Below are 15,790 nucleotides of genomic sequence, written 5' to 3'. Positions count from 1 at the left end.
ATTGAAGTGAAAAAAGCAGCTCTTTTCATTGAGCGTGAGCGAGCCGCTCACCACTCTCAGAGGTTGGCGGGTTGGTGCAATTGGCAAATAAACTCTTCGCACAATGCTCCTTCGCACAAGTACGCTCTTCGCTCAGTGCTGAGCGACGTGTTTTTTTTTTTATTGGAGCGCAGCGAACGCGCTCTGTTGCGTGGGGAAAGCGATTGAGGTAGCTCACGACCCATCACTATTTGTGAGTGTGCATCTTTGCGCGTGTGAACAATCCGTCAAATCGTTCATTCGTTTATCTCTACTCTGCCCGTTTTGTGTGTTTCCTTTTACTATCCAGGCAATTTTTACGGACCGTAAATCTGTTTTCGTTGGACATCTTTCCCCGTTTCCCTGCTGCATTTGCTGATTAACGCCTTCAATTGTGCTTAAGATAGCGAAACACGTCCGCTGTTGCCCCGCGTGCCAGCAACGACACACACACCACACTACAATCAGTCTCGGCACGGAGCCTCAATTCTCGCTGCTCTTCTCCAATCAAACTGCGTGAGTAATCGAAACCAAAAAAAACTCCCAGCATAACACAAACCAGGTTTGGAATAATTTATCTGCTCCCTTTAGTTTCGTGTTTAAATCAAGTGGTTTTACTTATACACAGTGCTAGTGTTTTGTTTACTTTTGCAGCTATTTGTAGCGGCAGCAACAACAGAGCACGAAAAACACTCCAAATTACGCCCCAAAAAAATTGCTTTCCAATGAGGTGAACGTCCGGTTCGGAGAAGAAACTCCATGAACCTCCAAGCAATTAACGCCTTCTAAAAGGCAACAACAATGAGGTAAGTTGTTCTTTGCTGCCCCAAAATAAGGCAGCAATATTGGTTTAACCTTCGTTTCAATCACCAAAAATACACCCTTACTTCTGTAACCCACCCACTTAACCGGATAGGTCATACATTTTGTATGGGAGTTTGCACTTTCCCCAATCATTATCAGTGAATGAGCGGATTTTGTCGCAAAAATTATTTCTAAAAATTGTTCTAAAAACTGCTCTTTAAAACCAGAGATGATTGCAAAATTCTACACTCGAGTTGTAAATCTTCATCTCTGTTTAGATGGTCTGCAATATTTCACTCTATATTTTAAATATTCCCCTATTCTAAAAATCCATTATGTGAATGGAACACTCTGTAAATTTTAAATTGGATTTTTTCCCTTTTTTTTCTTCCTCTCCAGTCAGGAGCATCGCATCATCCAGCGTGTAAACCAAATTCGGTACCATTCCCTCATAAATGGATAATCCGTTTGATATGCACGAGAAAGAGTCATCTTCCGGTGCCTTCCTACTGCCGACGGATGGGGAAATTCTCGAGGGGTTTCTCTGTCCCATCTGCAAGCGGGATCTTCGCACACCGGAACGTCTCACGGTGCACGTCGAGCACGAACATTCCGAGGAGCAGGACCTTTTAAAATCGTTGAAGGAAATTTTTAGCCTCGCTCGGCAGGGCATACTGTCCAAGAGTAAGAAGAAACCATCGCCGGCGGGACAGGATGGTAGCGAGCCGTCCGTACCGCGACTCGGTTCGGAGTCGGGTGTCGGTGTCGGTAGCGCCGGTACGATTAATAATCCGTTGCTGCAGCCTGGATGTAGCCAACCGATCGGTTGCAGCTGCGAGCATATGGCGTACTTCAAGGCGGTACGGAGTCCTCGGTTGGAACGGTATGCAGCGGAAACGAACAAACTGATCATCCGGCTGGACAAGTTGCTGGATGGGTTGCCAACCGAACCGGACCAGAAGAAGCGGCACGAGCAGAGCAAAGTGCCGTGGATCGATGGTAAGCTGGTGAAGCTGTGTCCGACCTGTGCGAAGAGCTTCGGTATTACGCGCCGTCAGCATCACTGCCGGGTGTGTGGTTCGGTGATGTGTGATGGCTGTTCCCGATACCTAACGCTGGAAGAAGCGGGCCGGCTGGTGAACCCGACCGCCATCAGTCCGGCGTCCGGCGTACCATTGCAAACGGAACCGGAGGATGCAACACCCCCGGTAAACGAATCGTCCCACTTCCGGGTGTGCGAGCACTGTATGCGGTTGCTGCTGATCCGGATGGAAACGCAGGACTGGAAGCGCGAGCGGCCGTTGGTAAGGCAGTATTACGAAGCGCTGCGCAAGGAACGTACCGACATTGAACCCCACATCGGGATGTATCGGAAGATTTTGGCGAGTTTGTACGAGGGTGACGTAATTTACCGTCTGTCGGATGCGTCCACGTTGCGGGAAAAAATTGGCCGATCGGCGGAAAAGCTAGACAATGTTAGCAAGAGCTTGCAGACGCTCCGGTCGGCAGTCGGTAGCCGGGAGGATGCGCTCAAGAAAGCTATCCGGCTTGGAACCATCTCGTACATCAAGGAGCGGATGCTATCGATCCCACCATTACCGGTTGAGGAGGAAATCAAAAAGATACAGCTCCGCAAACGGCAAGAAACGGAACGGCGGATCGAGCGTGAGCGACAGCTAGCGCTGGAAGCATTCGAACGCCTGGAGCTCCAGTCCGCCGGTGGAAGCATCGATAGCAGCTTGAATGACCGACCGAACGGAAGTTCCTCTAGCTCCAGTACCGCATCGACGGCGGAAATGACAAACGGCCGGTACGGTGCGGCTGTTTCGACGATGGACAACTGGACCGGTACGCAAACCGGTCCTACGGCCAACATCACATCCGATCCGCTCATCGATCAGATTAATATCGTCAAGGGTTACATACGACAGGCGAGGGCAGCACTTCGCTTCGAGGAAGTCGCCACACTCGAGCGTAATTTAAGTGAGCTCACGCAAGAGTTCTACTATCGCCAGCGGTTGGAACCAGCCGATGAGACCACCAAACAACCGGAGACGCAGTAAAATGGGTGCCGCCATGACGCCACCCGGGTAAGTTGCTGGTGAGCTTGTTTTATTTATTCCATTAATAAAAACGACCATATTACTATTTGCAAATGAAACAACTGCCCGGTGGAGGAGAAAATGTCATCATCCGACAGATAGTTTAATTTTTCTTATAAGGGTTTAACGGATTTTATTGGTACATTCAGCTAGTTACAGAATCGTTCGAGCTCGCTCGGCGCGCTATTGACGAGTTAATAATATGCTCGAACAATTCTATAATTCGCTCAATGTATACGGATCTAAATCTGTAAAAATGCGGTTTTTTGCGGTTTTTCTAGCTAAAAAAAACACACACAAAGTTTTACCCGTTTTTCTTTTCGAGTTCAAGTACTTTATTTAGATTTCACCATGTGTGTGCGCGTTTCTCTTTGAGAAAGAGCTTTCAAATCGTACAAAGATTCTTCAAATCCGTATCATCGTCTTTCGACAGTTTTGTAACAAAACGAGAGCAACTAAAAATATATATTTTTTAACCGCAAAACGACAAAAAATCCAACGAAATTAATTTACCATATTAGAGCAAAGCAGCATGTAAAGATTCTTGTTCCAGATCGTATAGAGTTTATACATGATTCAAAATTTGCATCACTAAATTAACCATTACCTGTCCCTAACTACGCATTTTCTGTGCGTGTCTAGTAACACACAGTACATATTGGCTTTGAGCATATGTGTATGTGCTTTTTTTTCGCCCCACCTGCTCTACAGATCCACTAATGCCACCACTTGATGCGTGGCGGGTGGGTACGAGTCGTGGGAGCAAACTTAAAATGTCCGGAAGCCATTAAAATCAATATCGCAAAGCCATCTTTACTTAGATGGCCATTTTTGTTGTGTTTTTGTACCACTACTCTACATGTCTGCCTTTGTGTCCTGATCCTAATGATTCACCCAACTTGCTGGGTGTGTGTGTGTGCAGGATCTTTTTTTTTGCAGGTCTTTCGGTTGGCTTCTTACTTGAGACCGTGCTGCTGGATCAATTGTTGCACTTTCGCAACGTACGCCTGCTTGGCGTCGTCCTGGGACATGCCTTTGCGCCCGTTCCACGCCTCCCACTTGGATTTTCCTTTAAAGTCGAGAAAGCCCGGCTTCTCCGTATTACAGTCACCGACCGTAGATTGTTTGTACAGCCCGTAGATCTCTAGTAGATCGGCAGCCGCGGGTGTTGCGTTCAGGTTCTGCACGTCCTCCACCGCCTTGTCGAAATTCTACACATATGACACATACAGACGTACAGAATGAGAAAAACCAGATTGCGCTCTCCCTTTCCGGCGGTTGTCTGCTAACAGCAACATTCCACCATCTAGATAACCTCATTACACCGGGCGAGGTAAAGTCTCGGTAGCAAAAACAAAACTCAAAAGACCCATACGTACCTCTTGTAGGGACATTTCGGCTGTTTCGAACTGTTTATTTAAACACGCGGCAACAATTTGCTTGTCGTTTACGAACGCTACAGAAACCGCGTGCTTCAGTGAATAATACTGCGAACCGAATGTTACAAACCGGTTGATCAGAGACCTTTTTACATGAACAGGTGCAAGCTTACGTAGAAAAATGGCGCATAGAGAGGGAAAAAGAAAGAGAGAGAGAGATAATTAGGGCGGACGATGACGGCTACATCCCTACTGACAAAACTGTCTGACTAAACACTGCTAAGGGAGTTTTTCAATACAAATTTGCCTTAGTAGTGCCTTAACAGGCAGATTTTGTCAATACGAATGCTGCCAATTTAGCCAAGCGTTTGTGGAACGCTTCAATAGGTACTTCAATTCGGTACGAAATATTGAGACCGCTCCAGACGATACGCAAACTTGATTTTGCAAAAAAAGATGCTGTGATTTTTAGACGGGAGTAAAAATTAAAAAAATAGACTGCATTTAGATTGAAAATAATGTTTGTGCTTCAAATGGAACAGATTTCACAATAATTTTGCATACGAGAAGGTAAAACATTTAGGGTTGTGTTTTTTATTTATTTTAATATTTTATGTGGGTATCTGAAACAATAGAATTTTTTAGAACCTAATGAATCTGACGCTTAGAGAGGTTTCTGTAGTCTCAGAGACTCAATACCGCTATAAATAAACAAAAAACAAATGAATCTGGTTCGAATCATACGACCGTTGAAGTAACGCTTTATGCCATTTCTACACGTATCGAAATTATCGCGACGCGAATCTCCGCAAAGCTCTGCAAAGGTCTGAATACAAGAATAATAGCAGGCTGTAACCGTAATAGAGCCCGACTCGGAAGTAGAGTATCAGTTGTCGGCGGCGATCTTGAGGTGGTAGATGGTGAACCAATCAGACAGAGGATGCCATCGCCATTTCCGGACGGTTGGTACTAAAGAATCACAAGCTAGCTGAGCTATTTAGCAGTGCAGATATACTTTCGGTAGTCAAAACCGAAAGGTTACGATGGTTGAGGTTACCACGTGATGAGGATGTCGGACCTCATGCTCCACCAGGAATGCGGCTCGTCAGTGACTCGTTCGGCACGATGCGTAGAGGAGTACAGCGAGCTCGTTGCCTGGTTCAGGTGGAGTGAAATCTGAGGATGAAAGGCCTAGACCGAGTTTCCTGGAAATGAATAAGCGATCTGGACAAGGGGTCTAGACGTTCTCAAGCCTGAGCTGATAAAATAAGATAGGGAAGGTGGCGCTTAACAACTATCACGAACTTATGCATCAGGCCAAGACTCCATAGGCGTACGTCTTCTTCTTGGCTTTTAACGTCCTCTAAGGTCATGTCGGCCATCGAAATGGCTTAGACTGCCGATACCACGTAGTTGGTTAGTCAGACCTCACTACGGGGGGGCGGTCCGGATGGGATTTGAACCCCGGTCCTGCCGTTTGAAGACCGGCCCCGCTGTCGCCTATACCACCGGGCCGCCCTAGCCGCACGTCATAGCTCTTAAATCACGAAACGTGTAGAAGCGGTGTAACTTGCTGCTCGTCTAACCATATGTCAGTGGCTAAAGTAGCATGTGAACGAAACAAAAAATCAAATTAACATTTTATCAGGGACCTGACATTATGGCTATATGGTTTACTGAATCACATACAGTTAATAGTAATTTGACCTTATTAAACTTTGTTTCCAAACTAATTGTAATTTTTTTGTAATAGATTTTGTGAAAAAACTTTAATTTCATTTATTTTTTTATGAATTTCATGGATTTATTTTATTGAATGGTATTTGGTACCCGTTTGGTATTTTTTCGTACTTATTTTTTACACTTTCTCAAATAAATAAACAATTTTGTACGTGTGGTTAGAGGAGGAGCGAGCAAGAGAAAATGATGGGACCCTCGGCTCTCGCCGGACTGTCAAAATCAGCTGCCAAAACAAACTTTGTACGGCTGTTTCCTTTATCGCCGTGTGTTGCCGAGTGGCGAGAGCTGATGATGAACACGCAACTAGTGAAACAGACTTTGACCCCGACCACCGGATCAGCTTTAATTGGCGTTAACTAACCACGGAACGTTGTCCACCTTCCCTTCTCCCGCCAGTTGCCAGTTGCCAGCCATCATGCAGCGTAACGTACAGACAATCAGGCGCATGAATGTGCTCCGACGTATCCTGGCCCATCAGCAACCGACGTTAGCGGAAAGTACCGGTGTATCGTGGAACCGGAACTTCGCAACCAACAGTACCAGAACCGGTGGTACCATCCAGATAGACGACGTGGAGAAAGAAATAGACGTTCCACTGCGTCCCGAACTGGTCCCGAACGGGTATGGTAAGTGTGGAATGATCGGAGAACCAATTCTTGGCGAGGACTAGCAAGCATTTAACGACTCCCTTATCTTTGCAGTCAGCATCAGCGAAACCGGTGAGGCAGCACTGTCTCAAACGCGCCTACACCATCTACGTTGGATGTTGCAGAAGGATAAGCTGGGTCAGGATATACTGCTGCTCGGGCGGCCCGGCGGTTTGAGGCGCCGGATCGTGATGCAGTATTCGGAGCTAACGCGCCGCGAGGTCGAGTACATACTGCTCAACCGTGACACGACCGAGAGCGATCTTAAGCAGCGGCGGGAAATACTGGATGGTACTGCTTCCTACCATAATCAGAGTGCGGTACGGGCCGCCATCGAGGGCCGTATACTGCTGATCGAGGGGGTGGAAAAAACCGAACGGAATGTTTTGCCGATTTTGAACAATCTGCTGGAAAATCGTGAAATGCATCTGGAGGATGGAAGGTTTTTGATAGCGGCCAAAAATTACGATGCGTTGCTGGAGGTGAGTGATTGGGTGTTTGGGAAGAAATTTCGACCATTTCAATAACAGACCAGTCAAAAGCAGAAAGTCTGACTATTTCGATAGCAAATCCTAATTGTTTAGCCTGATAAACTCTGCATGTAGAGGCGAATCGGTAGTTGAGCTTCCCCGGCGCTACCCAAAATTAACTAAATTAATTAACTAAAACTAAAGAATTCTCTTTTTCCCTCCCAAACAAACAGCGCTTCAGTCGTGACCAGCTCGACAAATGGGGTTTGGTGCGTGTGTCGGAAAAGTTTCGCGTCATTGCACTAGGCCTGCCCGTACCTCGGTACCGTGGTTCCCCGCTCGATCCACCGCTCCGTTCTCGCTTTCAAGCACGTGATATTCCCGAACTACCGTACGTAGAGGTACTGACCGAAGCGAAAGCACTAGCCGGTCCACTAGAACGTCCAGAAGTGCTAACCAAGCTCGTATCGTTCGCATACGGCATCCAATCCGCATCGGCCCTGTTGCCCGATTTTCCGATCGATAATCTACGCTACGCTGGACTGCTTTTGCGCAACAATGGCACACTGACCGAGCAAGAGCTGTTGCGACGATTCTATCCATACCCGGTGTTTCTTGCGAAGGAAGGCAGCTCGTACGTGACTGGGTTGATGGAATCGCTAAAGTTTTCGGGTGCAAATGATGCCGTGCATGGGGCGGAAATTTTGGAAGTTAGCAAACGGGACAATGGGCTACTCACCGTACGATTGAGCTCGTCAAGCAAGATTGCGGAATTTCAACTTGCACAAGGAACCGCTAGCCCGCTGGAAGACAAACGTCAACCATTCATACCAACGTCATATCAGAATGGGCTGCTCGCGGAACTGGCACAAACCATTGCCGTTGGTGACGTTTGTCTCGTTGGTCCTAAAGGATGCGGGAAATCGATTCTGGCCGAACAATTGTGCCGGTTGCTGAACAACCAACACATGGAGGCGATGGTACTGTACCAGGACATGACGGCACGTGATCTGCTGCAGAAGCGTACAACGCGCCTGAATGGTGACACTGTGTGGCAGGATTCGCCACTATTGATGGCTGCCCTTGCAGGGCATGCGATCGTACTTGATGGTGTGCATCGGTTGCATCACAGCACGCTCGGTATACTGCACCGACTGGTGCACGATCGCGAACTCCAGCTGTACGATGGTAGACGTCTGCTGTCACACGACCGCTACGATCGCTTGCAAGCTGCCCAACCCGACCAAGACCTAAAGACACGCGGGATGCTACGCATCCATCCTGGTTTTCGCATTATCGCACTGGCAGAACCGGCCCAAAGTGTTGGTGTGGATGGTACCGGGGTACCTGCCCGGGGCGGTCCATCCGGTGCGTGGATCAGTGCGGAAACGCTCAGTTTGTTCCTTTTCCACGAGGTGCGTGGTTTAAGCGAGCGAGAGGAACGTCACGTGTTGGACACACTGTACGGCCCGATAAGCGACACGATGGAGCAGATACTGCGCGTTGCCCACCATCTCCGCACATCTTCCGATCCGGTACAGCAGACGCTTGCTGGGAATCTTTCGACCCGGCAGCTTTTGCGCATCGCCCGCCGGTTGCATCAGTACGGGGAGGATCGAAATGCGGCCGATTTGCTGCACGCCACATTCCTGAGCAAGTTTATGCCTAGCTTGCCACGCAACGTGCTCGATACAGCGATGCGACGCTGTCTACCAAACTATACGGGACCTAGCAATGAGGAGGCGAATAATAGCAAGAATCCAATTACGGTGGAGCAAACGGATGAGACGGTACGAATTGGACGTACAAGTGTGCCACGGTATCGCACGGAAGCGATCAGCAAGATACCGGACATAGTGTTCTACGATGTACCGCAACATCTGCGGCTTATGGAGCGTCTTCTGCAGGACTTTTTGCTCGGTGAGCATCTCTTGCTGGTGGGAAATCAGGGTGTGGGCAAGAACAAGATCGTGGATCGCTTGCTACAGCTTATGGGACGTCCAAGAGAGTATATACAGTTGCACCGTGACACTACGGTGCAGTCGCTAACCCTACAGGCCACAGTTCGGGATGGACGGATCGAGTACGAAGACTCACCGTTGGTGAAAGCGGTACGGTACGGTCACGTGCTGGTGGTGGACGAAGCCGACAAAGCACCCGTCCACGTGACCTGCATCCTGAAGACGCTCGTCGAAAATGGTGAGATGCTGCTGTCCGATGGGCGTAAGATTTGTCCACCAAGTACATCCACCGATACAAAAATGGCGGATGGCTTCCTACCCACCCATCCCGACTTCCGGATGATTGTACTAGCAAACCGACCCGGATTTCCCTTCCTTGGCAATGATTTCTTTGCCGCGTTAGGTGATTTGTTTGCCTGCCACGCAGTAGACAATCCGTTGCCCGAGTCGGAACTGTTTTTGCTGCAACAGTACGGTCCATCGGTACCGGTTGCTACGATACGTCGGTTGGTGGATGCGTTTGCGGAGCTGCGCGAAATGGCCGACGCCGGTACACTGCACTACCCTTACTCGACGCGCGAAGTCGTGGCGATAGTGCGCCATTTGGAGCGCTTCCCAGCTGACGCACTGGCGGAAGTGATTGGTAATGTGCTGGATTACGATCGGTATGCGCCGGAAACGTTGGACCAAGTGACGGCGGTTCTGCTGCGCCACGGGTTACCGATCGGAGAGTATGCGGAGGGTTGTGAAGCGATTGCAGCGATGCGACGCCAGCGCGAACTTCAGCTAACGGTACGTAGCCACAGTGGGAAGGACGTGGCAGGACCGAAGCACGGTAAGGTTGATCCCAATAATGATCCGCACGTGGGTGGCAACACGTGGGCAGGTGGCACTGGAGGGCGGGATACGGCTGGTCTCGGTGGGAAGGGTGGACCGTACCGATTGGACGCCGGGCACAAGGTACATCAGCTGTCCGACGCAGAAAAGGACGACATACCGGAAGAGGTAAAGCAGGCGGCACGCGAAATGAACCGTAAAGCGTTTGAGGAGAAGCTGCGTGAAATTCAGATGAGCCCGTACGAGCACAAGGTGTACGAACAGTATGCGGAGCCGGTTCGCCGGCAGGTACAACAGCTGCGGATCACGTTGCAGGCGTTACAAGCGCGGGCCCGTGAGCGTCAGTGGCAGCGACACCGGAGCGCAGGCGAACTGGACGACACGAAGCTGGTCGAGGGTTTGACGGGCGAGAGGGCGATCTACAAGCAGCGGGCAGAGCAAGATCCGGAACCGGGTCAACCCCAAGAGAAACCAAAGCGCTTGAAGCTGGTGGTGGACGTGTCTGGGTCGATGTATCGCTTCAACGGTTACGATGGGCGGCTGGACCGTGAGCTAGAAGCGACCGTAATGGTAATGGAAGCGTTCGATGGATTCGAGGGCAAAATCCGGTACGATATCGTTGGCCACAGTGGGGAAGCGGTTGCCGTCCCGTTCGTCAACGAAAACAACCCACCGAAGGACGCGAAACGACGGCTAGAAACGATCAAGATGATGCATGCGCACTCGCAGTTCTGTTGGAGCGGTGACCATACGCTTGCCGCGACCGAGCAGGCAGTAGACGAGCTGGCCAAAGAGGACTGTGACGAAGCGATCGTGATCGTGCTGAGCGATGCCAATCTGGCCCGGTACGGTATTACGCCCCGGAAGCTAAATACGGCGCTTGCCCGCCAATCGCCGAGGGTGCAGGCGTACGTCATCTTCATTGGTAGTTTAGACGATGAGGCGAAAGTGGTGGCGGAAAATATGACCGCTGGTAAAGCGTTTGTGTGCATGGATCTGGACCAGTTGCCGCAGATAATGCGACAGATCTTTGCTGCTTCGTTGTTGCAATAGCCAATGATATAGGTAGGTCTAATTCGGTATATGGTAATGGGCCAAATTCTCCTAATTTCCTGAATATCCTCTACTCTTCTACTAATCTATCACGCATTAAGCCTATTAGCGGATTTAGTCCCTCGGAGGCCCTAAGCGGAATGAAAGTTGGAGGCCCTTTATCACACTGAATCTGCTGACCTGGGGGAAAGTTTCTTGTGGATTCGGGGTTCCCTGGCCCCGCAGCCACTCACTCCGCTTACCATTAAACTCGCCACTGATGCAAACCTCAAAGTACAGTGAGGTACCGTATGCCCACAAAACGTACCTCAGTAAAAACGGTTAACATGTAGATAGTGATTTTAAGGTGATTGGATACCTGTATGTGTAGAAAAATAGTTGCGCTATGGATAATATACTATTTTTACAACGCCGTACCTTATCAATTTCCTTTGCTTAATGACCAGCAACACGGATGGATGTGCCAGAGTGTTGTCCCGTGTTCCGATAATGTGTGTAATGAATTACACCGAGCAGTGTCGTAATGCTTTGCTGTGTTGTTACGATAATATAAACACATTTGCTACATAGATTGTGAAGAGCGATAAGACTTCAATTTTCTTGTTTTGTTCTATTCAAAATCGAATTAAACAATTTGGTTAGCCCTTTACTTTTTCATTCAGCCTAATAAGTAAGCGAATTAGGCGAACTTCTGTTACTTCTGAGATAAGAGCTCTGTTCGCAACTGAAAAAGACCCTCCCTTAGCCACTTTCGAGAGGTCAGAGGATACTCAGAAGTTTTGTTTTACCTGAAGATGTAAAACGACAATGGCATAGTTGCACTACAACGATTAGCTCTGTGAACAGAGGAGGCGTAGTAGACCCTAGATGGAAATAAATGATGGTGTTGATGCGTCCGTCACATTGGCAAGGCGTTAGATCGTGACTGTCGGTTCAATTTTTCAAACCAAATCTGGTGATATTTTGGCACAAATCTGAGCTACTCTGAAGTAGTCGAAAAGAAGAAGGGCATCCCCCGGGAGAAGATACGGACGACCAAAAGAAAACGAACAACAAAACCGAATAACCACTTTGCGCTATGGAACATATTACATCTACTCATAGCCACAATCTTCAAAGTCAACATTTATTTTCCACATTTTTGCTCACTTATTTCCACGTACAGCACCACATTTTCGCTTTTCTTTTTCACCTTCTTTTTTTGTTGCTTTTTTATTTATTTTGCTATGCAAATATAACCGTTTTAGAACGAAAAAAATTTAACTGTTATGAAAAAAAATGTCTATCGGGTTTTTTTTTCTTCTTTGCAACAGTACAACATTTCGTAACTGTTTCCCATTTACGTACAATCTTTACTCCAATGGGGTTGGTGGTTATTGCATTTTATATTAACTACAAATATTTAATAATGAGAGAAAACAAATACTTAAAAAAACGGAATATACATCAGTGAAACAAAATTTAACAAAATACCAAAATATATAAAGCACAACAAATACACTGAGCACTGAGCAAAAACCAGATGTGGATGACGTCTAGTGATTATCGTGCTGCGTTCCTGATTGCTAAAGGATCGCACGGACCTGTTTATAGTCCCTTACGTACTCGATCGCATGCGTCTGCGTCGCGTCTTTTGTGCGTCTTTTGTCTTTTGTTGGATGTATAAAGCGAAAAACCGCATATTACGTCAGGATTTTGAAAAGGATATTTTAAATAATGATTAATGAAAGGAAGGATTTTTGAAATAATAATTAACCGCGACCTAGTCTCAGGCAATGATTGCGGGGCACATGAATATCTCCTTCACCCATTTTTCTAACTATGTACATTTCTAACAACAACCACGCGATATACATGTATGGAGGGCAACAAAATCGCTACGATTAACAGGACCGAATTGGTGTTCCAAGACATCAACAACAACAAAACAAACCCTTATTTAAGAAAATACTGTCGTTGTAGAAATTATGGTTGAGTTAAGCTTTTTTGTGAAGAGTTGTGACCGTTAAACAAGTTTGTTTTCCACATGCTGCCACGAACGGTTCCTTCACTCTTGAGCAAAAAGAAAAAAGAAAATGATTCGTACCATGTACTAGCTTCTTCATATAGATTAGTAGTTCTTCAACTGAAAGCGAGTCTATAGCAAAGTTCTAACTAACCTCTTCCCGCCAAGTATCTGTGGCATACCACTACATCGCGCGCGTGTGTGTCTATATTACAAAAGGATGTGGTCAGTCGCGCAAATCGGGTCGTCGGGACAGTCGTTATAATTGTAAGACATATAAATTACTACCGTGCTATAACTGTGTGTCCCACGCCGTCCCATGGCCGTCCTATTAATTTGCTACCTTTTTGCTGGTTGTTGCTGTACTTCCGTCCTTAGCGTTCAGGTATGGATCAGGTCCCGTCCTTCTGTTTTCCGTCACCAGTTCGGTGCCTAAACGAACAGTAGCCTACCGTTGGTACTGCTGCTGTTGGCGGGCGCCATATTTGAAGATACTGTGATCGGGATCGTTGGAGCAACACCGGCCGTCATGCTGTGGACGGTTGTGCCGATTGCGGACGCGCCACCATTAGCTAGTAGTACATTTGCCGGCACGGAAACGCCTCCATTCGTGTGCAGCGGTGCGTACGGATACCGTCGCCCATTTCCATTGGTGGTAAGGGTAGCGGTGGATCCCTTCGAACCGGTGCCATCTTTCGCGCCGTACGCGTACGGTAACAGTGTGTCCTGCTGGCGACGGGCAAAATACTTGGCCCGATTGTAACACAGCACGCCAAGTATCGCCACCAGCATGCCGAACACGTTCAGCCAGGTAACTGGATTGCCCAGGACGAACAGCGAGATGGCGATGACGAAGATGCGCTTGCTCGCACTAGCCACCGCATACGTTAAGGGCGTCACCAGGGAAAGCACACTGAACGCGAGAATGTTCTGCAGCCAGTTTAGAACGCCGTCGGTAAACAGCAGCGCAATCACCCGATAGTCTCCCGTCACCTGTCAACAAGCAAACAAGAGCATAAAACTCAATTAAAAAGCTGTGCATTAGGCATATTAAATCTGGATCTGGATTTCGATACGCTACAATAGACGGATGTTTCATCACATTGAACAGATCGACGTAGATCCAAACGGGTAGAAACATAAACAGCGCCAACCGGCCGAGTATGTGTAGCAACCGGAGATGGTGTACGCCCGTCTCCTTGAGCACCTTCTTCGAGAAGATATTCTGCAGCGAGAAGCCCATCGTCGCGATCAGTGCACTGATCAGCCCGATTACGTCGAACGAAAGTTCGGTCAGTGTGGCAATACCGACGCCAACGATGATCGGCATCAGGGAGAGATAGACGGCTTTTGTTTGCCGTTCGCGCATTATAATTCGCGACAGGATTACGGTGAATAGTGGCATCGTTGCTTTCACTGTTAAAAAAGGAAAGATATGACAGTTAGCAATCTTCCGAGCGAGCATGGGTTTTAAGGTTTTGTTGGATAGTTGAGTTGAGTTGATTGATGAGTCTGATTGATGGACAATCGTTGATGAAGGGTTTTTTTTGCCCTTTATAACACCCTTGAGTTGAGTTCATCCGTTAGTCCTGAGTCCTCAGAAACAGTTTTCGGATGCCCTTTTTCCCAAACCCTCCACTAACCTGTGTGGGCATACGAAACTGGCACCTTCCAGATGGATATGTGTGACGTGACCGAGGCCAAAAACTTCCCCAACGCTAGCGGCACGATGAACGTGAAGTAGTAGCGCCAGGATATGTCCACATACTTCCGGACGCCCCACAAGTTGAAGAATGGCCCACTGTACACGGTAATGCTGGTCAGCTGTATCATCGTCACCGTCATCGGGTAGGGAAACTCGCTCAGGATCATCTTCCCGATGACGTTGTTGCTGCTCGACACGATGTACCACAGGATGCACAGAAACACGATGGTCAACGTTTGGCGCATTCCACCGTCATGGTTCGGTCCGTTTGTGGTACCTCCTACCCCTCCACCATACCCGTTGTCCAGTAAGGGTGTGTTACCACTGCCACGATTACCGCCACCAACGCTCCGCAACCCGCTGACGAGCGTTCCGATCGGTCGCTTTAGTAGCATCGCCATTGCTCCACTTCCACTCAGAGCTGGCCGTGCGTAACCTTTGTATACGTCCTGAACCTGTGTACGCGCTGTGTCACAGATTTGTCGTTTATTTTTACATACAAGGTAAAGGTCCGACCGACACGTTACCGCGCCCCCGACAACGACGGCCGGGCAATCAAGAGAGTGGTTCCGAGTTTGTGCACACTGTGTACGCGTTTATCAGCTCACACTCGCATCGATTGCTGGTATCCGGTTACTGATCGGTATCCGCCTTTCGACGACGTGTGGATAACAAATGCGTTCGTGTACACATTACACACATCTTGCGTGATGGCGTTACCACTGATGGGAAGGATCGTCGTCGTCGTCGTCGTCGTACTGTTTTCTCCCAGCCAACCGGAAATGGCACTACCAGATGCAGCTTCGTGTTCGGAGATCTCCAGGTAAGGTACACTTTTTGCACACCAAAATTGCAATTAGCAAATCATCCTTAACCTCTAGTCACTCACAGCACGCTCTAGGTACGTACCTTCTTCTAGGCCTCGATATCTGTCCACGAAGCATCCACACTGGCGTTTACACCATTGACCACGTCTCATGCGCTGCCGGGTGGAGGGGGCAGGAAGAGTGTGTGCGTACAGTCCGCTGGTGTGCTGGTGTGCGTATGCGTACGGTCGAGCTGTCAAACG

At 48.3% G+C, this 15,790-nt stretch overlaps 6 protein-coding genes across 6 annotated transcripts in view; 2 read left to right on the top strand and 4 right to left on the bottom strand.

The window, feature by feature from the left end:
* Window positions 1–15,790, bottom strand: part of LOC126568348 (vacuolar protein sorting-associated protein 16 homolog) — a 335,612-nt gene that overhangs the window by 78,167 nt on the left and 241,655 nt on the right. The gene's annotated exons all lie outside the window — the stretch shown is intronic.
* LOC126559745 (GATA zinc finger domain-containing protein 1-like) overlaps window positions 1–15,790 on the bottom strand; it is a 357,373-nt gene that overhangs the window by 173,986 nt on the left and 167,597 nt on the right. The window lies entirely within an intron of this gene.
* On the top strand, window positions 1,278–2,885 carry LOC126557058 (rabenosyn-5). Its single transcript, XM_050212705.1, has one exon. It carries the CDS (start codon window positions 1,278–1,280, stop codon window positions 2,883–2,885), a length of 1,608 nt encoding a protein of 535 aa, XP_050068662.1.
* Window positions 3,873–4,222, bottom strand: LOC126562773 (acyl-CoA-binding protein). Its single transcript, XM_050219359.1, is given in 1 exon segment — window positions 3,873–4,222. A coding segment is annotated over 1 exon segment (342 nt). The 3' UTR covers window positions 3,873–3,880.
* LOC126565824 (von Willebrand factor A domain-containing protein 8) lies at window positions 6,443–11,011 on the top strand. The gene is made up of 3 exons (XM_050223070.1): window positions 6,443–6,669; window positions 6,745–7,172; window positions 7,394–11,011. Exons 1-3 carry the CDS (start codon window positions 6,459–6,461, stop codon window positions 11,009–11,011), a joined length of 4,257 nt encoding a protein of 1,418 aa, XP_050079027.1. The 5' UTR covers window positions 6,443–6,458.
* LOC126557765 (solute carrier family 35 member E1 homolog) lies at window positions 13,449–15,122 on the bottom strand. The gene is made up of 3 exons (XM_050213648.1): window positions 14,660–15,122; window positions 14,098–14,432; window positions 13,449–14,009 (listed from the first exon to the last, which is right to left on the bottom strand). Exons 1-3 carry the CDS (start codon window positions 15,120–15,122, stop codon window positions 13,449–13,451), a joined length of 1,359 nt encoding a protein of 452 aa, XP_050069605.1.

The sequence above is a fragment of the Anopheles maculipalpis genome, chromosome X (genome assembly GCF_943734695.1).
Source record: "Anopheles maculipalpis chromosome X, idAnoMacuDA_375_x, whole genome shotgun sequence".
Classification (NCBI taxonomy): domain Eukaryota; kingdom Metazoa; phylum Arthropoda; class Insecta; order Diptera; family Culicidae; genus Anopheles; species Anopheles maculipalpis.
Note: the sequence above shows the minus strand (reverse complement) of the source record. Positions and strands in the feature narration are given on the sequence as shown.

What these genes read in the sequence shown, in the direction of transcription:
- LOC126565824 (XM_050223070.1), top strand. Translation starts at nt 6,459, where the DNA reads ATGCAGCGTAACGTACAGACAATCAGGCGCATGAATGTGCTCCGACGT. An exon ending in ACTGGTCCCGAACGGGTATG is followed by an intron (nt 6,670 to 6,744) that starts GTAAGTGTGGAA and finishes TTATCTTTGCAG; the next exon opens with TCAGCATCAGCGAAACCGGT. An exon ending in ATTACGATGCGTTGCTGGAG is followed by an intron (nt 7,173 to 7,393) that starts GTGAGTGATTGG and finishes CCAAACAAACAG; the next exon opens with CGCTTCAGTCGTGACCAGCT.
- LOC126557058 (XM_050212705.1), top strand. Translation starts at nt 1,278, where the DNA reads ATGGATAATCCGTTTGATATGCACGAGAAAGAGTCATCTTCCGGTGCC.
- LOC126557765 (XM_050213648.1), bottom strand. Translation starts at nt 15,122, where the DNA reads ATGGCGATGCTACTAAAGCGACCGATCGGAACGCTCGTCAGCGGGTTG. An exon ending in AGTTTCGTATGCCCACACAG is followed by an intron (nt 14,433 to 14,659) that starts GTTAGTGGAGGG and finishes CTTTTTTAACAG; the next exon opens with TGAAAGCAACGATGCCACTA. An exon ending in TGATGAAACATCCGTCTATT is followed by an intron (nt 14,010 to 14,097) that starts GTAGCGTATCGA and finishes GCTTGTTGACAG; the next exon opens with GTGACGGGAGACTATCGGGT.